Source organism: Ictalurus furcatus, chromosome 28 (genome assembly GCF_023375685.1).
Source record: "Ictalurus furcatus strain D&B chromosome 28, Billie_1.0, whole genome shotgun sequence".
In the NCBI taxonomy this organism is placed as follows: domain Eukaryota; kingdom Metazoa; phylum Chordata; class Actinopteri; order Siluriformes; family Ictaluridae; genus Ictalurus; species Ictalurus furcatus.
In genome coordinates this window covers 17,093,766-17,117,920 of record NC_071282.1, presented here as the reverse complement: position 1 = coordinate 17,117,920, position 24,155 = coordinate 17,093,766, and the positions used below count along the sequence as shown (strand labels likewise).

At 41.9% G+C, this 24,155-nt stretch overlaps 1 protein-coding gene and 1 long non-coding RNA gene across 2 annotated transcripts in view; one reads left to right on the top strand and one right to left on the bottom strand.

Annotated features, from left to right (window-relative positions):
* Positions 1–24,155, top strand: part of dnm1a (dynamin 1a) — a 63,124-nt gene that overhangs the window by 33,567 nt on the left and 5,402 nt on the right. Inside the window, exons 17-21 of the mRNA XM_053617513.1 lie at positions 15,507–15,616; positions 16,382–16,493; positions 16,736–16,906; positions 17,473–17,714; positions 18,595–18,801. Coding sequence (XP_053473488.1) covers positions 15,507–15,616; positions 16,382–16,493; positions 16,736–16,906; positions 17,473–17,714; positions 18,595–18,801 — 842 coding nt within the window. The remainder of the gene's footprint in view (positions 1–15,506; positions 15,617–16,381; positions 16,494–16,735; positions 16,907–17,472; positions 17,715–18,594; positions 18,802–24,155) is intronic.
* LOC128603220 (uncharacterized) lies at positions 2,959–4,688 on the bottom strand. Its single transcript, XR_008384995.1, has 3 exons — positions 4,126–4,688; positions 3,921–3,955; positions 2,959–3,585 (listed from the first exon to the last, which is right to left on the bottom strand). It is a non-coding gene; the product is annotated as an uncharacterized LOC128603220 (long non-coding RNA).

Below are 24,155 nucleotides of genomic sequence, written 5' to 3'. Positions count from 1 at the left end.
AAGGTCAAGGCCCGTGCTGAGGCGATTTACTAAACCCATTGCTCTTTGTCTAAATAATAAACAACATCCCGAGCCGTGTCAGATTTGTTTCTTTATTTTTCCGGAATTTTCTTTTCCTCTTGCCGTCTGAGGTCATAACGGCTATAGCGGAAACTCGTAGGTTGTTCTTAACAAATCTGCGCATCGCCTTCTCGTATGAACGTAATTTTTTTTCCGACCGTAGGATCCGTAATGAGTGTGTAGTTAGAGTTTGTTTCCTATTGGCTTATTGCGGTTTTGCATATGAAGCTTTGTGTGTGTGTGTGTGTGTGTGTGTGTGTGTGTGTGTGTGTGTGTGTGTGTTTAAACCCAGTAAATAACTATAACCATTGCCTACATGTCGGTCACACCGCAGCCACATTGGCCATTTTTTCCTTAAATTTATCATGTTTTTTTTTTCTTCATTGTATAATTTTAGATTTGCATAGTGATTATTTAGGTTTTTCGTCTTGTTTTTTTTCGGTTTGTTCTCTGTAGAGTGTGTGTACAGTAAAATGTTTCTCTTTCACAGAGGATTCCAAGACAAATCCCAATAGGAAGCTAAGAACCCTAAGAAAAACCCTCCTGGTGTAAGAGCGTGCGCGTAAGAGCGTGTGCGTAAGAGCGTGCGCGTAAGAGCGTACGCGTAAGAAGGTGCGCGTAAGAAGGTACGCGTAAGAGGGTACGAGTAAGAAGGTGCGCGTAAGAGGGTACGCGTAAGAGGGTACGAGTAAGATGGTACGCGTAAGAAGGTGCGCGTAAGAGGGTACGCGTAAGAGCGTAACCCTAGTATTTTTTAAGGTACCAGGTACTTTCATTAACTCTAGTGGTTTTTTTGGGGTTTTTTTTGATGGTTCAGGTTTCTTTTAAGGTACCCGATACTTTTTAAACTCCAGTGTTGTATGGTACCAGGTGCTTGTTTAAGAGAGAGGCTTTTTTTTTTTAAACACAATAATATTTAAGCATTTTGTATCGCATCGCTTTGATTCCACTGTTACTCACTTAATAGGTCATTGATTCCTAAATTTCTTTATCTCTTCTTTTTTCTTTCTTTCTTTCTTTTTTTTTTTTTAAATACAAATGCATTAGATATTTTCCTCTCTTCCGCCATAAACTTAAAAAAAAAAAAATCCATGTAGAACCTTTAGGATTTTAAGTAGGACTTCTTCTAGGAAGCGAATCCTTAATTATCCAAAGACCCTCTGAGGAACCCGTTTGTACACCCCTGAGAGTGTAAACTGTGATTCATCGTTCATATAAAGAAACGAAGGTGTTTTATATATATTATTGCAATGACTCTCCTCTCTTCTGCTCTGCGGTTCCATTCTCTCGCTCTCAGACTCTTTATAACCCTTCTGCCCGCCGGGTTTTGGTGCTGTGGGGTAAACGGGGGGAAGAAGAAGGGGGTGGGGGTGGGGGTGGTTTAGAGGGGTTGGTGGTTGTGGTCTGGTTTCTATTACCAGACATGCTTTGAATAAAGCGAACCCAGCGTTCCCAAAAGCCTCGCAAAACTGTGCAGACATGAATGAAGAAAAGTCCAAATGCACGAGCCAACACGATCCCCTCTCATTCCACTTTCACTGAACCCCCCGCCCCCTCCCCCCTCTCTCCATTTATCTCACACACACACACACACACACACACATATACACGCAAACACACAGGCTTGTATTACTGCCTGTGTGGGGTAATTCTATTAACATGTCTAATTGTAGGTAAACAACAATATAATAGTGTTTAAAATAAAAATAATAATAATGTTTAGTTTGTTTTTTTTTTTTAAATCCATAAAATTGATTTCGCCTCTTTATGTAAAAGAAATGCTTTTCCTCACGGGGACCAGCTAAAAACCCACAATAGCCAGAAGGTACTTCTAGTTCTTTTCTTTTTATTTATTTATTTATTTATTTTTATTTTATTTATTTATTTCATTTTAGTGGGGTTGGTTTTTTTTTTTTTTTTTTTTTGCCAGGTTTTCCCTCATGGTCAAAATTCCTGTGTGTTCCTATAATCATAGGGATATTTTGTCCCCACTAGGAGCTAAATACACCCCCCGCATCCCAAACACACACACACACACACACACCACACACACACACACACCACACATGCCCATAGAGACTTTCTGGCTGCCTTTCCATTCGAAAAAAAAAAAAAGTGCACATACGGTTTATCAGCGTTATTCAGCTTCGTCAAGGAGGCATTTTTAAAGGCTGAGTTGTTACAGCGTCCAACACACACACACACACACACACACACACACACACACACACACACACACCTTAACCTTAACCTTGCTAACCTTTTTCTTTTTTGGGTTTTACATAAAACATCATTTTATATATGTTACTATATGGCGACCAGCCTTATGTCAGAATGTGTTTCTAAACACACACACACACACACACACACACACACACCTACTCAAACACACACACACACACACATACACACACCTAGACTGGTCAGAGTAACTTACACTTACGATACACTCTGCTTGGGATACCACACATAAACCAAGAGAAAACAGTGTGTGTGTGTGTGTGTGAGAGAGAGAGAGAGAGAGAGAGAGAGAGAGAGACCTTTAGGCTTTAGGCATTTTTATTGAATTTGGCACGTTTTCATCAGCAGATGTAAAACAGTCACAACCAGCATTCAATTCATCAAAGCTTTAGAGTAGAGCCAGTTCATCATCTCTGTTTATTGTTATGTGTTCTCTCTCTCTCTCTCTCTTTCATGTTCCTTCCTGTGTGTGTATGTGTGTGTGTGTGTGTGTGTGTGTAGAGTGATGGAGAGGCAGCGAACTCTTCCAGCTTCTTACCTTTTCTTCTTCCCAGACAAATATAGACGCGTGGACGTGTGTGCATCCGTGTGTGAGTCTGTGTGGCTTGTGTAAGTTCTTTTTTTCATGGGTTGAGTCACTTACTTTCAAGTCACGGCTAAATATAAACGATTGTTTATACGTCTGTGGGATTTAAATTATTATTATTATTTTTTTTATGGTGTTGCCTAGTCATGCTGTGTCACTCCTGCGAGCGATGAAACTGGCTTAGGGAATTAAACATGCCTTACACACCTACAGTAAAGTGAAACTAATAGGAAAGCTGTCGTTGTGTGAGTGTAAGATGACACATAAGATATTGTGAGGGTTATAATAATAACATTTGTTTATTTAAACAAAAAAAAAAACAACACATTTCATGTTTAATTGGATGGATTTATTAAAGAATGAGACATCACAGTTGATCAGTAAAAGCATGACACGTTGTCGATCGGTCAAGAGCCGACTCTCGCGCTTCCCCACCCAGCCTAACCAATGTGCAGACTACTGTACAACCGCTACTTCCTGAACAGGTAGTCTGAACACTGGGCAGGCGGGACAGGTCACTATCCTCTCTGTTTCAACCTTCTTACTCCATTCCCGGATTGATTTGCACGCACGTGCGCTCGTATCCTGGACCAGGTTCATTCAGAGATTAGAGATAAGTGTGTGATTTTTACCATTTACGAGTGCGAAGCGATGGCTCTTGCTCTCGCGATGGTGCTTTCAGCGCTCCGTCCTGCCTCCTGTGGAGTAAAACACATTCTCAGGTTACATCCTGAAATCCCCCCCCCCACCACCCTTCCCCCCCAAAAAAAACATAGCTCTAACTAGAAAAAGTACCTAAAAGTACTAATACATAATGTTCCAATTTCTTATTCTATTATGATATTATATTAGACGACTGATCTGGGTGCATGCTTGACTTGGATTTGGAGACATGCCCCCGTTGACCCCTGTGTCCAACCGTCATTGTGCATAGATAAAAATGACAAAAGTGAACAGATGCATTGCGTTCTTTCTTTCTTTCTTACTTTTTTTTTTTCTTTTTTTTTAAACCAAAAATGTATGAACCACTTACCGCAAACGTTCCAGTCCTTCACGCCTCTCAGGACTCTGGAAAGAAATCGACAGCAGAGATGAACTTTCGACATTGCTCAGAGAAGATCAACTTGAAATTTTTTTTTAAAAAAAGGGATAAAGTCTTTCGGGTTAAAGACCGAGGCGACTTCTTCTATCCGCAAATCTAAACACGGAGATAAAGCGGCGTGTAAGCAATACTTTACCGTCTTCAGTGCGAAGCTGCCTAGATTCAGGACAGATGTTTCTCTTCACGCTTCACCCATCCCCGTCCCGTCCGTCTTCCCGTCTCCAGTCAGAGCGAGACGCTTCAGCCGGGTCGGCACTCGAAGTCAGACGGCCAGGCCGGAAAAGTTTGGAATCGTAGAAGTTCTAGAAGTTGGGGTCTGTCTCCGGGCCCTGAGGTTCGTTCGGAGGGGGAGAAAAAACAAAAAAACGCCTGTCCCAGAGTCGAAGTCCGGAGATTTTCCCTTGAAAACGCAACACGTACGTGTTCTGACGGAAAACGGAGCGCATCGTCTCGTTCCTACCGGGTGGCACAGCGGCAACTCGTAAGCTTGACGTGGCAGAGTGCTGTTAACATTCCCAGTGAGAGAGAAGGAAAGAGGGAGATGGAGAAGAAAGAGGAGGAGCTAACTTTTTTCTTTCTTTCTTTCTTTTTTTTGCTCACCCCCGTCTCCGTTCTACCCTCTTCTGTCTGGCTTCTTTCCCCCCCTCCCTCTTTTTGGGGAGGCAGCAGGAAGTGGCGGGTCGAAGGTCAACAGGAAGTGAATCGCATTAATTTGCTGCATGCGTCTTGTGTAATTGTAAAAGTGGGGGGAGAAATGGATTGGTTGGTCCAGTTCGTTTTTTTGCGGTGGTGGTGGGGGGGCATCAGTGCGTTGGTGTGTGTGTGTGTGAGAGTGAAGGAGGGTGGTTGGGGTGTGTGTCAGCCCGTGTGCATGTGTGGGAGTCGGAGTGGATGACTCTTGAGGCTCCATGGCTTTGTAGCTGCTGGAGGAATGTCGGAGTTTCTTGGCGAGGAGGCAGGGTTGTAATAACTCCAGATGTGCAGCCCTGTGGCCGCTTTGCTCGGCCTGCTGTGTTTTTTCTGCTGAAGCCGATTTCCTTTCCCTGTCCAGAGCGAATAAAGAGGCCTTTATGCTGGCCGAGGAGCGCTCCTCGCAATCCCGCCACCACGTCCAGCACCCCCACCAGCAGAAAATACAGATCGTGATTCGAGTAGCACGAGTGCAATCTGGAGCAGATTTAGCGCGCGCTTTACTTAGCGACCTCACGGTTCTGTGATGTGGCTACGGCAGCCAGACTTCAGGTTCGGGATCCATCCTGGAAAGATTTCCACGTCTGTTCCTCTATCAAATCATGAAACACTTTCTTTTTTTTTTTTCTTTTTTTTTTTTTTTAAACGTCTCTTCCCTTTGTCCTATTTTCCTCTATATTATCATTTCTCTTTCCTCTTTACCGTTCTGGTTCTTATATATTAGGAAACCAAATCAAGAGCAACCTACTATACAGGCAAGGCATTTCCGTTAATAAAGATATAACTGAGTGGAAAAGTTTGGCACGCACCATGATGTCTGGGTGGAAATGTGAAGCGTTTCACAAATTCACAAAAAAAAAAAAAAAATCAGACAAAAAATAAACAAGACTTCCGAAAAGTTCGAATGAAATCCTCCAACACCAGAACAATCCAAAGCAGAAAATGAAAGATAATAATAGGTTGAACGAAAGCAAAGATTAGTTCACGGTACGCTCGTCAAGAAGACGTCAAGCAGAAGTTTTAGAATATGCACGCTAATGCAACAAAAAAACAAAAACGTTTAAACTTTCTCTCTCTCTCTCTCTCTCATTTCTGAGCATTTTTGTGGTCTGCAATAATAATAATACGAGGAACAGGAACGTCAGTGAAACCGAAATGTCTCGTTGCTACGCTTTCTTTCATTCTCTCATCCATTTTTCATTCCGAGGGTATGCAAACTTTTGCACTGGATTTTATATACGCTGAAAGTGTTAGTTTAACCAGGGCAGCGTGACTGACTTGGAGAAAGCGAGCGAGAAGGGCGGCATTTCGGCCCGATCGCTGAGAGGTGATGGTGTTTGCTTTAGCTACGGTTTCTCCTCTAGAACCTGAACGGCGAATCAAACGCTTTCCTCTGGGAGCTGGGTCAGCAGTCTCGCACTTTCACAGTCAGGCCAAGAGAAAGAGAGCGAGAGACGCAGGGGGAGGAGGGAGACGCTAAAGCGAGAGGGTCGAGAGAGATGGAAATGCGGACTGAAAACTATATATCTGTTAAAAATAGAAGCTTAGCGTGTTTTTTTTTGTGTGTGTGTGTGTGTGTGTGTGTTCGCTAGAAAACGTAGCGTGAAAGCTGGCTTGGAAATGCACCACACCTCGACGGAGCGATGTTTATAATGATGAGTATTGTACATGCACTGTATAGCGTAATAAGAGTAGCCATGTGGTTGTAATCGATTTCGCAGTTACGAGAGAAAAGGGCTGAGAAATCTCCCGAGAGCTGTGAGGCTTGTGAATTTCAACGAGCTGTAGAGACAGATAAGGGGGGAAAAAACACAATCCAGTCTGTGCTGTGCATTCATGTGTGTGTGTGTGTGTGTGTGTGTGTGTGTGTGTGGGAGTAACGTCACATATCACCAGACGTCCTTTAGCATTGATGAGATCATTATCTCTCTGCGCGCACGTTGCTTTATACGCAAAACAGCTACACACGGTTTAAGTCATGCCAGTGAAGACACATTACACATGTATTACAGATCATCACTTAATCACACGAAGAGCTAAAAAAAAAAAAAAAAAAAAAAGAAAAACGATTATTCTGTGTATCAGAAGAGAAAAGAACGAAGGAGAAGGGAGCATCTGGAGTTTCCAAATCAAGGCTGATGAGATAAACAAGTGCGCTTGGTTTTTTTTCACCCTCAAGATGTACATTCTTTCTTTGCAACACGTTCATGCTCAATGAATTAAAAGGAAAAAAAAAAAAATTAAAGAGGGGGAGGGGGGGGTTGAAGTGAGAGAGAAAAAAGCGCAGGGAAATACTGATCATTTGCAAGACTCGAGTCGGAATTTTTCCGATCGATTTAAAGGCAACGTTCGGCAAAAGTTCAAACATAATATAGCAGTTTTAACATTTACTCCAAATGCACAGCAGTACCAGAGACATTGTTTGTTTGTTTGTTTGTTTTTAGCTTTGCACTGAAAATGTCCTGCTAACGTAGCTAACAAGCAACGAAAGTCTGTCACCCGAAATCTTTTCTGTCAATTTCCGCCTCCACGGCGTGGTCGGAAATCGAAGTAAGAGAAATAAAAGCAGAGAGGAAGCAGGGAAATGCTGATCCTTTACGCGGTTCGAGTCCGTCCTTTCTGTCGAATCGTGAAGGAAGAGTTTATTTTCGATCTTTTTAAAAGTGAAAAATACGTTGCTGTAGACTTCTGAATTCGTCCTGCTGCTACCATTATCAATAAAGATTAGTGAGAATGTTCCAGAAGCGGCCATGCAAGCCCACACCGTGACACTACCTCCACCGGGTTTCACAGATGAGCTCGTATGTTTCGGATCGTGAGCAGATCCTTTCTTTCTCCACACTTTGGCCTTTGGTAAGAGGTCCATCATGGTTCCAGAACTTTTGTGGCTATGGGAGAAAAGCAAACCATTTTGAAGCCGAGAAAAGAATTAAAATCAGTCAGAGGCATTGCACAAACATTGGGCATAGACAATACAGCAACTTGGAAGAAACCACTGGTGTACTATAGACACCGAACGGGTCGGCCAAGGAAAAAAAACCAACATCTGATGACGGAATTTGCGAATTCCGATCTGGCTTTCTGATTCTTACTGCTGATGAGCGGTTCTGCTTCTGCTCTCAAAGTCTTCTTCGAGAGTGTATTGTGATACCTTCACCCCTACCCTGCGGAGGTTGTTGATGATGTCACTGACTGTTGTTTTTGAGGTTTTTCTTCACCGCTCTCACAATGTTTCTGTCATCAGCTGTTGTTTTTGTATTCCTTGGCCGACCCGTTCGCTGTCTATAGTAAACCGGTGGTTTCTTTCTTTTTCAAGACATTCCAAATTGTCCTATTGTCTCCGCCCAATGTTTATGCAGCGCCTCTGATCGATTTTCTCTCTGTTCTCAGCTTCAAAATGGCTTGCTTTTCTCCCATAGACAGCTCTCTGATCTTCATGTCGGTTTATCCTTTTTAACAGCAAACGCAGGCTTCACAGGCGAAACCGAAGGCTAAAACCAAGAGTAGACGTTCAGAGCTATTCATTGTTTAAACAGTCAATCTAACAGGACACGCCTGGGTAACAAGAAACACCTGTCAGTCACGCGTTCCAATATTTTTGCTCGCCTACAAATTGGGTGGTCTGATACAAAATGTACTGTGTTCTACGTCGTTTAACACGTCTCCATATCAAACCCAGGGAATAAACGCTGGGATTCTAAACTCTCTTCTCGTATACGTCTTTTGATCTCAAACCCAAATGTCTTCAGTCTACAGCGAAAACAAATGAATTGGCCTCGCCGTTCCGATAGTTTCGGAGACGACAGTACGATTTCCCCTTCTCTGAAAGGTATTAAATTAACCAAAGACATACATATTTCTTTTTTGCATTTCGTACTGGACCTGTGATGCCAGCGTAGCTAACGTCAGTCTTTTCCACGTCCGTGACGCGGTTTAAGACACACTGGGGGAAGAAAAGAAAAAACAGGAGAGGGAAACGAAAGCAGAGAGAAAACAGAGGAATGTTTATCACTTTCAAGACTCGAAATCCATCCTTTCTAGCAACTTAAAGGAAAAGTTTGGCGAAAGGATCAAATATATACAATTTCCCCCTCCTATCTTTCATATGATGCTAATACAGTCAGATGATGCTAGTTTACTGATGCTAGTTTAAACAACTTCATTTTAAATACATATGAATGCTTACTGAAGATAAAATGAACGAAGGAAGGAAGGAAGGAAGGAAGGAAGGAAGGAAATGCACACGTTTCTGCAAGTATGCGTCAGCCGACTCTCCACTAAAACTGGTCTCAGCTACACGTGTATACAAGCCTGACTATAAAACAGCTCCTAAACTCGCATCACAAAACCAGCCCTTTCATTTTCCTCCCCTTTATAGGCGTATTAGCTGATCCGGCCTCTCCTGCTTTGATATGCTTGAAATCTGCGGGTGAACTTAAAGCACAGGGTTTGTTACTAGCTCTTGCACACTTTCTCTAAACAACAATGACCCGAACCCCAAAACAACAACAACGGCGGAAATAAAAAAAGCCGACGCGGATCTGCACGGATCGAGGCGTCTATTTTTCAGGAAACCTCGCTGCATCGTTAACAAGCCGTCGCCCTGTTATTAAAGCTTTCAGAATGTTCACATGCTTTTTACGGGAGATGCAGTTGGAGAGGTTGGAGTCACGAGCATCCGGATGTCAGTAAGATGGCTGCGGTTTCACGGAGTTACCGAGCAGAGTAAAAAGTACAGAAACTCAATTATTAAGAAGAAAAGAAAGACGATTTTCCCCCTCTGCGTTACAGTGCATCCGGAAAGTATTCCCGGCGCTTCACTTTTCCCACATTTTGTCATGTTACAGCCTTATTCCAAAATGGATTCAATTCATTATTTTCCTCAAGATTCTACAAACAATACCCCATAAAGACAACGTGAAAGAAAGTTTGTTTGAAATCTTTGCAAATTTATTCAAAATAAAAAAACAGAAAAAGCACATGTACATAAGTATTCACAGCCGTTGCTCAATACTTTGTTGAAGCACCTTTGGCACCAATTACAGCCTCAAGTCTTTTTGAGTACGATGCTACAAGCTGGGCACACCTATTTCTGGGCAGTTTCTCCCATTCTTCTTTGCAAGACCTCTCAAGCTCCATCAGGTTGGATGGGGAGCGTCGATGCACTGCCATTTTCAGATCTCTCCAGAGATGTTCAATCGGGTTCAAGTCTGGGCTCTGGCTGGGCCACTCAAGGACATTCACAGAGTTGTCCTGTAGCCACTCCTTCGTTATCTTGGCTGTGTGCTTAGGGTCGTTGTCCTGTTGGAAGATGAACCTTCGCTCCAGTCTGAGGTCCAGAGCGCTCTGGAGCAGGTTTTCATCAAGGATGTCTCTGTACATTGCTGCATTCATCTTTTCCTCGATCCTGACTAGTCTCCCAGTTCCTGCCGCTGAAAAACATCCCCACAGCATGATGCTGCCACCACCATGCTTCACTGTAGCGATGGTATTGGCCAGGTGATGACTGGTGCCTGGTTTCCTCCAGACATGACGCTTGCCATTCAGGCCAAAGAGTTCAATCTTTGTTTCACCAGACCAGAGAATTTCGTTTCTCATAGTCTGAGAGTCCTCCAGGTGCCTTTTGGCAAACTCCAAGCGGGCTGTCATGTGCCTTTTACTGAGGAGTGGCTTCCGTCTGGCCACTCTACCATACAGGCCTGATTGGTGGAGTGCTGCAGAGATGGTTGTTCTTCTGGAAGGTTCTCCTCTCTCCACAGAGACACGCTGGAGCTCTGTCAGAGTGACCATCGGGTTTCTGATCACCTCCCTGATTAAGGCCCTTCTCCCCTGATCGCTCAGTTTGGCCGGGCGGCCAGCTCTAGGAAGAGTCCTGGTGGTTCCAAACTTCTTCCATTTACGGATGATGGAGGCCACTGTGCTCATTGGGACCTTCAATGCTGCAGAAATGTTTCTGTACCCTTCCCCAGATCTGTGCCTCGATACAATCCTGTCTCGGAGGTCTACAGACAGTTCCTTGGTCTTCATGGCTTGGTTTGTGCTCTGACATGCATTGTTAACTGTGCGACCTTATATAGATAGAGGTGTGTGCCTTTCCAAATCATGTCCAATCAACTGAATTTACCACAGGTGGACTCCAGTAAAGTTGTAGAAACATCTCAAGGATGATGAGTGGAAACAGGATGCACCCGGGCTCAATTTTGAGTGTCATGGCAAAGGCTGTGAATACTTATGTACGTGTGCTTTTTTTGGTTTGTTTTTTTTTTTATTTTGAATAAATTTGCAAAGATTTCAAACAACCTTTCTTTCACGTTGTCATTACGGGGTATCGTTTGTAGAATCTTGAGGGAATTAATGAATTGAATCCATTTTGGAATAAGGCTGTAACATGACAAAATGTGGAAAAAGTGAAGCGCGGTGAATACTTTCCGGATGCACTGTATGTGCGAGTCTGACCTCCTACAAACACGTGGAGGTCTGAAAGGTGTTGTGTGTGTGTGTGGCGTCCTGAGGATTTCACTATACAGGGTTCACACGTCTGATCCGTTGTTGCAGCTCTGAGGTTTTTTCTTTCTTTTCTTCCGAAAGCAGGCCTGGTTTAAATTTGAACCCGCTTGCCCGTTCCTGCGCTAGACGTCGAGTCTTTCTCGCTTTCCCTCTGTCTTCTTTCACCCGTTCGGATGAGTCTGAATCGTAAAGTCTATCTCTGCAGAATGATCTTTTTGGTTTTGTTTTTTTGGTTTGTTTGTTTTTTTTTTACGGACTTGCAAACTAGAACATTTCATATCTTAAAGGAAAACGTTTGAGCCAAACTGAGAGAGTTGCATTCTGAGAGGAACATGATTCTCTTTCGCTGTTTTTTAAAAAAAAAAAAAAATTTTTTTTTTTTTTTTACAAATTAAGAAAAGACGCAGTGAAAAGGAGAAGGAGAGAAGGAGGGAGCGTTTTGGAAATTGCCGCTGGCTCCCGCCCAAGGCACAGTCTTTTTGGTAATGAGGGGTTAGGAGCAGTGTTATTGCTCCCATATGCTGCCCTGCATTTCTGCTGCCTTTGATGCGAGCCCAAGTCACCAGCGTTCACTCTGACTCAACACACACACACACACACACACACACCAAACCTTTTCTAACCTGTAAAGCATGAGCTTTCTGCTCTGGCATTTATTGTGATTCACTTCAGCTTTTATGATCTGTGTTGCAAATTAGTATAGACACCAAATAAGTGTGTAAGAGTGTGTAGTCGAGTCTGCCTTTACATTCACACACACACACACACACACACACATACATTGCAAATATATCGAAGCATCGAATATATCTATAAAGCCAAAGGAAATGAAACGGCTTCCTCCGTGTTGCGGGTTTAGGAGGTGTTTTATAGTCGCTCTCGTACGCATGCACTTTGTAAACGGTCGCGTTCACGTAGCGTACGATGCGCGAACATTGCACATTTGTACGTGGATGCGTACGTGCACGTGTCAGCGCTCCGAGCAGTTTGTTCGTCCCCTGTCTTGTTTGTTTGGATTAACCCGAGCGGGGGCTGGAGTGCAACATGTGAGGTGTGTTTATGAGTTCGAGCCGAACTTCCTCCGCTGTTATAATTGCGCCGGTTATTAGTCACAACCGAAACAAAACAATGGAAAGTATTCGAAGTTCTCTTCGAACGCACAGACGGACAAAACCCTAAAACCGAGCACCGGTTCGCGCTGCCACGCGAAGAGCCGGGTAATCATTTCCAGTCTGAAATTTCAGCCGTTTAGAGTTTGTCCGATTTTGAGCGTTCTAAATTCAAAAGATTTGGAAAGGTTCAAGGTTTTTCTGGAGTGAAACCACCAGAGGTAGTGAGCTGTACTGCTTTGTGGGAATGCATGGAGAATCGTTCAGTGTGTGTGTGTGTGTGTGTGTGTGTGTCTGCAGGGAATTGGGGGGAAGTCAGAGGTCTGCCCTCACACACAGCGTAGTTAGGCTTTTCACCTTCTGATGACTTCCATTCACCACCTTGCCAAAACATGTGTGTGTGTGTGTGTGTTTTACCTCCTTAAGGGGGAAGGGGGTTTGAGTCAAACCAGGCTGAAGAACATATGTGATTTTGTTTCCTATGCATTAAAGTTTTGATTTGTTTTGAGAAAGGATTGAGTGCAAGATTGTGTGTGTGTGTGTGTGTGGGGCATAGTTAATGGAATTTGTCAGTAAAATCTAAGCGTGTGTCACTCTATGTTTGTATAAGTGAGCCTGTCTGTGTGCGTGTGTGTGTGTGTGTGTGTGTTACTGTTAAGAGGATGAACTGCTGTCTGGATCCTGCTCTGTAGTATGATAGATAAGCCTGCTTTCTTCCTTTTTTCCTCTGTTCTTCTTCGTTGTAGATAATCCACCTTTCACGCCATCCATTTCTCTCTCTCTCTCTCTCTCTCTCTCTCTCTCTCTCTCTCTCTCAGCGTCTTCTCTTTCCTTTCTTTCCCTGTCTGTTTCTTTTTTTTTTGGCCAGGGGAAGGGAAAATGTATGAGTCACTGAATAGGCCGTTCCCTTATGTGTGTGTGTGTGTGTGTGTGTGTGTGTGTGTACAATTGCTGAGTGACGTCACCCTCTCAACGCGTTAATAACAAAGTGTTTTGTCTCTGGTGAACAGCACCTGGGCCAGCTGGCACGTCTACCTGGCCGAACACTTTTCTCTCTTTCTCTCTCTCTCGCTCTTTCTATCCTCGCTGTGGGTTTCGGAAAGCCCCTAAGCTCCAGCCGAGCTCAGAGCTTATTCCCATCATTCCAATCCAATCCCATACCATCCATCCATAAGCCAAGCACGACATCTCGGCTGTATTTATCCTGTAGCTATAGGATTCCCTCTCCGTGCGGCTCATCCTGATCTGATTTGTCCTGGAAAACCTGGAAAACTGTGGGAATTTTACGGCATCGGCGAATCTCACATTCATTCATTCTGCAAATGTTACTAAAAACCTACTAAGGACCTGGAAGAAGCAGCTATTACTATTAATTGTTTCACTTAAGGGCAGTGTTTATGTAAGGAACGAAATACTTGGTGTCATGCTGTTCTAGGAAAATAATCAATGATTAATGAAACTCCAGACTCCTCCTGAAGATGTTGCAAAACGTAAAGTTTACAGCGTTCTGACTTTTCCAAAGCGCTGAAACTGGAGACTCCTTCCAAATGTGTACATTCTTTTTTTCTTTTTTTTTTTAAGGCTGCAAATGACACATAATCCTTTTGAGCTGTAACTAAACGACGTGCATGTTTTTCCTTCTTTCTTCTCTTTCTGTTTGCACACACACACACACACAGATCTATAAAAAATGAAAAATAACAGCTTAACCGTCGACTTGAGCTTATAAACCCAATTATCAGACTGAAATCTGATTTAGTGAAATACAATAAGAGCTTTAATCCGAAAGATATCGTAAAATCCTGCCAAAATCAGATAGCGATCATATTATTTGTGTGTATGAAAATACAGTCTATCTGTACGTGCTTATTAAAAGAAAATCCGACCTGATCTCATCTGGCATGAATAAAATTCGGATCAGATCAGATTTTATTTTATGGGCTCAGGAATCAAATCATTATTAGAAATGTTCTAGAGTTATTAAACACCTGATACACTTATGGTTGTCATACAGTTATGAATTTCTCAACGTTGTTCATATTCGAATTGGTCCTTATTAATCATGTCTAATATTTCAGAGAACCTTGTGATTAAATGCTAATTGATGGAGGACTGGTTTGCATCCGTGTGTGTGTATGTGTGTGTGTGTGTGTGTGTGTGTTTAAGTTTCAGTCACTCAGTACAACAGGGGTCATTAGGGGTCGTATGGTTGACTCTAATGTTAGGGAAGTCAGCAGATGTGAGTCGTTTAAAGATGACCTTCAGCTGTCATGTGTAGAAATATTGAAAAAATACTGGGTCATGGAATTCCCCCCCCAAAAAAAGCTTGCCTATGAAATGAGATTCTTGAAGTCTTGAAGTTCCCGATCCTGGTCTGGTTTTGACTTTGTGGCCTCTGATGAGTAAGTATAGAAGGGAAACCTGACTTGCGCACAAAAACCGCACGGCCAGATCACCAGCTAGTGACTCCTCATCGCTGCTATTTTCGAGTGACGCACACACAAACACACACACACACACACACACACACACACACACATATATATAGACTAGCCAGGATGGTTTGGTCCTGCACAGCTGGTCAGGGTGGATGGATGCTTGCTGCATGTGTGTGTGTGTGTGTGTGTTTTATACAGCAGGGTTGCTGTGGTGTCCTAGCTGGCAGCTCAGGGTGTGGTGCCTTCTCTCTGGGTAGGGGAATACCAACAGCGAGGGTTTTGCCCCTGACGGCCCGCCAGGCTGCTGTGGTGCACCGGCCCGGGTGCAGACTACACTGTCGCCCTGCCGGTTTATTTTAGCTCCGTTGGCTCTAATCAGTTCCAGCCCTCATGCAGTGGGGCCTGAGGGAAAAAAAAAAAACCCGAAAGAAAGATTTCTTCCTCTCAGACGTTGGTGTACTGTTTCAAGCTTTCATTCTGGCATTCATTTAAAATAAAAAAAATAAATAAAAAAATCAGTCTTGCTATTCTCTTGTCTCTCTTTCAGTCATTACCACAAAATGCCTTCGCTTCCTTTAGTCTTTTTTTTTTTTGAGATCGTAATCGCTGCTACATGTTAACCCAAGAGCAACATGTCAGCACTACTCAATGTCATGAACACCGAAGTGACATTAAAATTAAATGAAATTTTACCCCCCCAAACGCCCACGTCTCAGTTTCAACCCTTGAATCTGAGTCGCTTCCTAAACGCCTCTCGCTCTCGCCCTCTGCAGGAGAAAGAGAAGAAGTACATGCTGCAGGTGGACAACCTGAAGCTGAGAGACGTGGAGAAGAGTTTCATGTCCAGCAAGCACATCTTCGCCCTGTTCAACACCGAGCAGAGGTGAACTAGCCCTGGGTCTTTACAACATACAGCAGCACAAACAGCACGGCACAATAGCAAACAGCCTGGTTTACTGAACTGTATCTATTTAGGAACACTCCAACATTTGTTGTTGTTGTTTTGTTTTGTTTTTTCAACTTATTGGCATGCTTCATGATTTTTTTTTTTTTTTTTTTGAATAAAAATAAATAACATGCAGCTAGTGATATTTCGAACATGCTCTTGAAGGGTGCCAATAATTAATGTAATGAGAAAAGAACATAACGGAATGTTTAAAAATACACTATGTATATCTCCTGAACTCTAGTCAGTCTAGTCAGTCTAGTCAGTCATGTCTACTTCCTGGTTTAATTACTGTATAAAGTACAATTGTTAAGTCTTACCATTCTCTCGGTTTTCAGGAGTTAGCTTTCAAATCCTGGAGCAATACAGTATTCGGACACCTCACGCTTTCCTGAAGATTGTGTTGTGTCCGTGCTCCATCGGAGCCGTATAACTACCAGTAACGCTGACATGACTACAGATCTTTCCGTCTGAAAAACTAGTCCCTGAACAAACCTCCATTTACAAAGGATAACATAACGTGAAAGCATCTAAATGAGACATGGACGTTTATTGACGTCCCAACAACTGCTCTTAGACCTCCATTATAATTGTGTTTGGAGTAAACGAGGTTCACACTGCTTATAAGGATACTAAGAACCTTACTCATGACATGTTGCTCATCTCTCTCACTTGCTCTTTCTCAAACACACACACACTTAGGAATGTGTATAAAGACTATCGTCAGCTGGAGTTGGCCTGTGAGAGTCAGGAGGACGTGGATGGCTGGAAGGCCTCGTTCCTCAGAGCCGGTGTTTATCCAGAGCGTGTGGTGGTGAGTTGAGTTGTAATTGCATCATCCATGTCCTTCCTATACAGTTATTATGCTTATATATCCGGTGCTGTTTCTTTTTCTTGTTGCATTCCGCTAGGAAAAGGACAAGGTATGTCCTCGACTCTTATGTCTGATTTTTCATTGTTCTGCCTTGGTTTCACACCAACTTCAGTCAAATAATCGCACCTGAAACTCGCGCTCAAACCTAAATATTCCACTAATAGCGTTCCTCACCTGTTTAGAGTGATGCGAGCGAGGAGAACGGCTCGGACAGCTTCATGCACTCCATGGACCCCCAGCTGGAGAGGCAGGTGGAGACCATCCGCAACCTGGTGGACTCCTACATGGGCATCGTCAACAAGACCGTCCGTGATCTTATGCCCAAGACCATCATGCACCTCATGATTAACAACGTGAGTTCCGGTTAAAGCAGAGCTTATCGTTTGCGCTGCGTCCGACGAAGTGCTGCGTTGGTGTTAGTACAGTCCGCTGTGAGCTGGTTTTTTAAAGTCTGTCGAATATGTGAGTCACTTGATGAGCTCACACACAGACTAATATACACAGGGTGACTCCAAATGACTTCACATGATCCAAATACTACAGCTGGGCAAACACTACTGAAAGCTTTTTTCCTTTTTTTTTTTTTTTTTTTTTTAGCATACACATAACGAAATATTTAGCATCCAGAAATCCTGAAAATCACAAATCCTGAGGGAAACCGCACACCCTGCCCTTGTTCGAGACCGTCCCTATTTCCTGTATATGGACTTTAATGTTAATATGAAGGAGAAGCAATGTTGAAAATATTGACACGCCCAAATTTTTTCATCTTCATGAGGCATTAGACTGGCCCAAGATTATCTCTGCCATTATTAACACCTGGTTGAAATTCTGGCCTTTATGTAAATGTCACGACAATAGCAAATCGGGTCTAAAATGATTTATTGTCTATTTTTTGTCGTCTGCTCTGCGCTGCCAGACGAAGGAGTTCATTAACGCGGAGTTGTTGGCTCAGCTTTATTCCTGCGGTGATCAGAACACTCTGATGGAGGAGTCGGCCGAGCAGGGTCAGCGTCGGGACGAGATGCTGCGCATGTACCACGCGCTCAAAGAAGCCCTCAGCATCATCGGAGACATCAGCACCAGCACGGTGACCACGGCTCTGCCTCCACCCGTCGATGACTCGTGGCTACAGGTGCAGCGCATTGGCTCTGGGGGAAGGTATGAAACCGAGAGAGAGAGAGATTGACTCGATTAAAATGTGGATCTGTGGATGAATAACAGGACTATTTCATTACTTTTGAGGATTTTGATGCACCAGATTCCCTTCATCATTATACTCACTCTTCATGAATAATGAAGTGGCCCCACCTGCTGTTGGAAAACAGCTACTGCTTCTTTCTTAATTCTTAAACTCCCAAATTATTCATCTTTAAACACAATATATTAGGTATGTAGTTGTGAGATTAAGGAATGTGTTCTGGGATTTTAAGCAGCAAATTACAAATAAATAAATAAATATAACAACATTCAGAAACCTTCAGAGCACAAAAACAGGCTTGTATACTATTAAGTGATCAAATGTATTCATTTAATAATATTAATAATTAATCATTCTAAAAGAAAAACCTGGAGATAATATGCGTTCCAAACAATGACTTCATTCGAGATTTTGCTTTCATTTTCGGGAAAGTCTGACTGTAGCTTCCACACTTAAAGGTGGTTTGGAGTGTAATGTAAGGATTTAACTTGCTTTATACCGACCACAGTGCTGTTGAATTCATGATTCTGATTGGTCAGAATGTGTTGATTCATTTTCTAGAACAGCAGCCCTGACAGCTGACAGTAATGCAGCTGCAAATCAACGTGCTTTGATGTGGTGAAGTTTTCTTTGAGGAGCATTTTGGAAAGGAGTCTGCAGTGTCAGCGCTTCATAACGATCATTCTGATCCGTATCATTTTCTACTCATGAACTCACAGTTTCCGTCATTTGCGTAGAATGTGACCGTGAGAGTATTTGGAGCGACATGAATGTAGGTGTGTCCTTTTTTTTTTATTTTAGCACGTATAACAATATTGTCTTTTTTTCCCGCACCTGTAGGTCTCCAGCTACCAGTCCCACCCCTCAGAGACGAGCCCCTCCTCCAGGTCCCCCAGGCCGCCCTGTTTCTCGTGGCTCCGCCCCAGGCCCTCCTGCTGCTGGTGGGCCTCCTTTGCCGTCTCGCCCTGGGGCGTCTCCGGACCCGTTTGGAGGCCCGCCCCCTCAGGTGCCCTCCCGGCCTAACCGGGCCCCTCCCAGCGTACCCAGGTGAGAGAGTCACGCTGTAGCATAGCATATTGAAGATTTGTGAAGACTCTGTCAAGAGGTTCGAAGTTGGTTGCTTGTTAGTGTATGTAGTCGTGCCTAATGAGAAACTCCGTCTGCTCTCAGCCGAGGAGTGTGAGACACCTCTGAGCGGAGCGGTGTGGGTGAGTGATGATTAGGGATATTCAACCCGGTCACCGTTTTCTTTTAACGTTTAAACGATAAAAACTCACTAACCGACTAACAAGCATCTGTGAACAACATGCTACAATCATGCTTTGACCGTTTACTGAACTAATTTAGAATTATTTTCAGTTGGCTTATTGTTATCGTTCAAACGTTCAGTCATTTAATGTCTGGTGTATTCAACATATCGAGTGTGAATGAGTGAGTGAATGAACACATAAAGCACAGATACCGGAGCACGCACGTGCACACACACATCACCCCACACCAACAGCAGCCAAAACTAGGGAGCGAGTGAATGAGTGAGAGAACGTCATTGAAAATGTTTGCTTCCTCATTAGTTACACATACACATGCGCTTCTGATTGGTCAGTTTGTGTGATTTGTGACATAAACTTGTCTTGCAGCTGCTTGCCTCCTGCTGCTCACACACACACACACACACACACACACACACACCTTTAACAATAACCTCAAAGTGCCCATGAAATCAAAGTTTCTTGTTATTATGGAACCTGTATACAACTAATACTGTATACCGAAAAATTATGTTTGCATTTGTTATTTCCTGTAATAAGTGGTTTAAACTTATTGCTGCGTACAAAATCCGTACCCAAATCTTCTGATCAGTGTATCCTGAATGTAATTGGTTGTACAAATAAGTCAGATGTGAGTAAACTCAAGCCATTTCATGGGCTCTTTCACTGTTTTTCGTATCATCTGTAGCAGGCGGTGAATTAATGAGGCTTGAACCTTGAGAACTTTTGGTCTCTGTCCGCAACAAATGGGACAACCGTCTCCTGATAATAATGGAGACTATTAACACTGTTAAAAAAAAAAAGTTCACCATTTGCTACTAACTATAATAAATCACTCTGGAGTATAAGACGCCCCTTAAATGTTTTGTCAGCTTAGAGAATACATTGGCCTGTACGTTCCTTGAGCTGTTCTTCTACAGTCCTGATGTTAATTCTTGTGTCAGGCCTCAAAAAGATCTGTCTGTAAGTCTGTTCATACAAAGAAATCTTTATTAATACAAAATATTTTAACACCACTGGAAAAAATACCAGAAATGAGAGAAATGAGTGTATTACAGTTACGGATTACAGTTATGCACAATTATAGCATCTCTTTATGGAGAAATAATCCAGACTATATTAAATCAAGGATTCAGTCAATCAATATAAAAATAATTTAATATATTCATGTTGCATGCACGGTCATTGAAATAAATAAATACTTATATAAATAATAAATTTGACGTATTTAATTATCATTTAATGTATGTATTGCTGAGTTACATATATAAACCTTAATATATTATGTTTTTTTAAAGACATATTTAATATTGAGCTGTTTACCTATTCAATAAATATATATTTATTTATTGCTTATTGCTTTTCTGTGTGTATATATATATATATATATATATATATATATATATATATATATATATATATATATATAAAGCGTCTTATATTTCAGGGGGAAAATGTTACTGACCTCCACCCACTTCTAACCCCCAAAAGCTAACTCTGCTGCCCTTTGAAATGATCCATAAACTGAACTGCAAAACCTCTCAAATAAAATTTGTATACATGTGCCGTTTGATCAGTTTCGTTGGTCTTTAGCTCAGAGGTTTTGCACTTCACTCTGTTATTAGCTGAGCACAGAGCAGTGCTAACGTCTCCTCCATATAAAGCGTGTTTCTTGCACATCCCTCCCTTCTTCCTCTCCTCCATTTTTTCCCTCCTTCACTCCGCCTCAACCCTACCTGTTGATTATGATTACTCTTCACAGAATTACAATCAGTGACCAGTGAGGACCAGCGTGTCTGGTATGTGTATGGTACTCGGTCCCCATCTCCATAGCATCTTTGCTTAAACTTACTACTTGCTCGCTGCATGGCCGTCTGTCTCTGAGAACTCACTAAACATTCCTGAGATACACGTGCACAAACATAAACATTCAAGAGTCCTTCACATTGTTAACTCATGGTAACGAGTGTAATAACGTGTCTGAAGGACTGTCTGGAAACAGAGCCGGCCTGCTAACATAACTAGACCTCGCAAAATTTGCCTAAATATTGTGCTAGCGCTCTCACTTATTCACTATTTATTTTATAGACTATTCTATAGAAAAACACCATATAGTGTGCTAGAAAATCAAAAATACTAAGAAGGTTCGGGAACCATCAAAAGACTGTGATGGTTCGCTAAGAACTAAGAACGTAAGCGATGTTTTCAGTGTTAAAATACTAAGAATGTTAACGATATTTTAAAACATGCTGACTAAAATCAAAATACTGAGGTGTTAAATGTAGTTTTTTTGCATTAAATATACAACTAAAAGTGTTGTAGGTTTAACCTGATGCCATTTCTGGAAGAATTTTTAAGACGTATTGCAAAATATTTATAATATTTAACACAAACCTGCTAGCTAACATCAACCAGCCTGACAGGATTTTTAAAGTAATATTCATAAATATGAATAAATATTCATTATCTACCCTGCTAACACTAACCTATTAGCTAGGATGAGCTAACCTGACAGGATTTCTGAGGAAATTTTAAGTAAATCATAATTTATCGTAATTTACTGCGAAAACTAGCCTGCTAGCGTATATGAGCTAACCTGACAGGATTTCTGAGGAAATTTTCATAAATTTGAATAAATATTCATAGTCATCCCTGCTAACACTAACCTGTTAGCTACGATGAGGAATTTAGTAATAAATATCTATAACTACTCATAATCTTCCCTGCTAACAGTAGCCGTCTAGCCAATATGAGTGAACCTGGCAGGCTTTCTGAGAGGAATTTTAAGATGAATTTACTATTAACACTAGCTTGCTAGCTTATATCAATCAGAAATTTTAAGTAATATTCATAAATGTTTGTATTCTAGCCTGGTTGCAGGAATTCTGAGAGGAATTTTAAGTTATAACCATTTTCACTGCTAACACTAAGCTAACATGAGCTTACCTGACAGGTTTTCTAAGGACGTTTAAGTGATATTCATGAATATTTAACATCCTCATTGATAATGTTAACCTGCTAGCTAATATGAGCTAAACTGACAGGATTTCTGAGAGGAATTGTAAGCCATATTCAAAAATATTTATAATATTTACTAGTATATACACTAGCCTGCTAGCTAAGATAAATGGGCCGGCCCTGTCCTCCTGTCCTGGATTGGACAGAACACATAAATCTACAGACTTCTACAGACATATTATGTGAATGCCTGACTGAACGTCCTACAAGTCTCAGAACAGATCTGAGATAGGACAGCGTGCCTATCGGGCTCACACTGCACACTGTGCTTGTGAGCTTGTGTATATATGTGTGTGTGTGTGTGTGTGTGTGTGGTCTTTTAACATTTTTTGGGTTTGTTTTTTCACTTCATTCAAGCAGAACAGGGAAAGCACCTTTTGTTCATGTCATTTATCTTCACTAATGATCATTGTCATACTTTTGTAAACAGAAGAACAGTGCATATACTCACACTTTAGGTCCTTACAAATACTGATAGATCTGTCAGAGCAAGGTTCCACCAGGCTTGCACCGTGAACCCGAACCTTTCCGAGTTGTCGAATGTTTTCTGTCTGTCGTTTGTTGGTTGTTGTTTGTCATGTCACGGCATCACATAAAGCTGGGCGATAAGTTTTTTTTCAATACCGAGTTCAATTTTCTTTCATTTGGAACATTCCTGCTCGTCACCAGCAGCCAATCAAAACAATATCGCGATAAATCAAGCAGAAAAAAAAACCTCCCGATGAAAATAAATACGGGGGCGGGACCTTACTCAACGTGAAGTTGGTACTCAGAGCTGAAAATTAGGAGCACTAAAAGCTTGTGAACTAGCAACAAGCTAGCCAGTTTTTGTTAGTGATGAGTGATATCACTATACATGAACTCGAACCTTCATGAAGTATTTACTTTTTGGCAAAAAATAAATAAATAAAAAAGGTCAGTGTTATAGATTTAACCAGCTAACGTGGCTGTATGTTGATTTAGAATTTCGACAGAATCTACGTTCACAGAAATTTCTCGTTCCAAGCTTTACCCGAATGCAGCACATTGCTTAATACAGTTAACCCAGCGGGCTTTAAAAATGACAGACCGCACCTTTAATGCGATTAAAAATCGTTTACAAGTCTTCACCTCAACCAACCTCACCTTCTGTTAAAGCTAAGGACTTGCAGATTGTCTTTCTTTTAAAGAAAAGGTATGGTACTGAGCAACTTAGTTTCTGTGCGGGGGTGGGGCTATTTTCTGGCCCAGAAAAAACTCACTATGACTTTTTATGTGAAAGCAAACAAGTTTTCAAACTTTACTTATTCTCGTCAAGTAACTGTCATCACTAATTGTTACTTTGCTAAATATTTGTCACACTCTTTCCCCCCCATATCGCCCAGCTCTAACTCCACTCATCTACCGTTTGGTGACTGAATGTTTAAGCATCGGTCTATTACATGCGATCGGTCTAATCAGACATTTGATCAGACATTCTGTGATGTCTTTTACAGAGCAATGTGTCCTGTGATTTATCGTAAACTGCTTGCTGTTCAGTGTGGCATGAAACATTACTGAAGGTCCACATTGTTTTGTCCACCATGTGTCGGCAAACTCCATGTGTATGAAGTCCGGTCCAAAGGTCTGATTCGACTACCGAGAGCTGTTTACAGTCGATCAGAAGCCAAAACAAAACCATTTTTAAAAACTTCCTTTAACAAACCCACATGTCGCAATTACTGGCATCCCTAAAAATGAACTGAAGCGTGTTCCAATTAATATTTTACTTTTTTCATACACATTTTTCATTCTCATCTTTTTCCCCCCTCTTCTACTTTCTCTTATTTTATATTCCACTATATTCTTTTCTCTCCTCTCCCTCACTTTCCCCAATTCTTTCTTTTTTCCTCTTTCTTTCCCTTCCTGCTATCTTCTCCCCCCCCCCCGTCATTTTCTTTTCTTTCTCTACGTACTTCTTTCTGCTTCCTGTAACTTTCCGTCTCTTTTTTCTTTCCTTCTGTTTATTTTTTCTTTTTCTTTTCCCCTTTATAGGAAGCCCAGAGTACAAACAATACAAAACTCTGCATTTCACTAGAGTCGTGTATTTAGTTTTTCAGGGCAAAAAATCTCTCGTTTTCCATTTTTGTTTGTTTC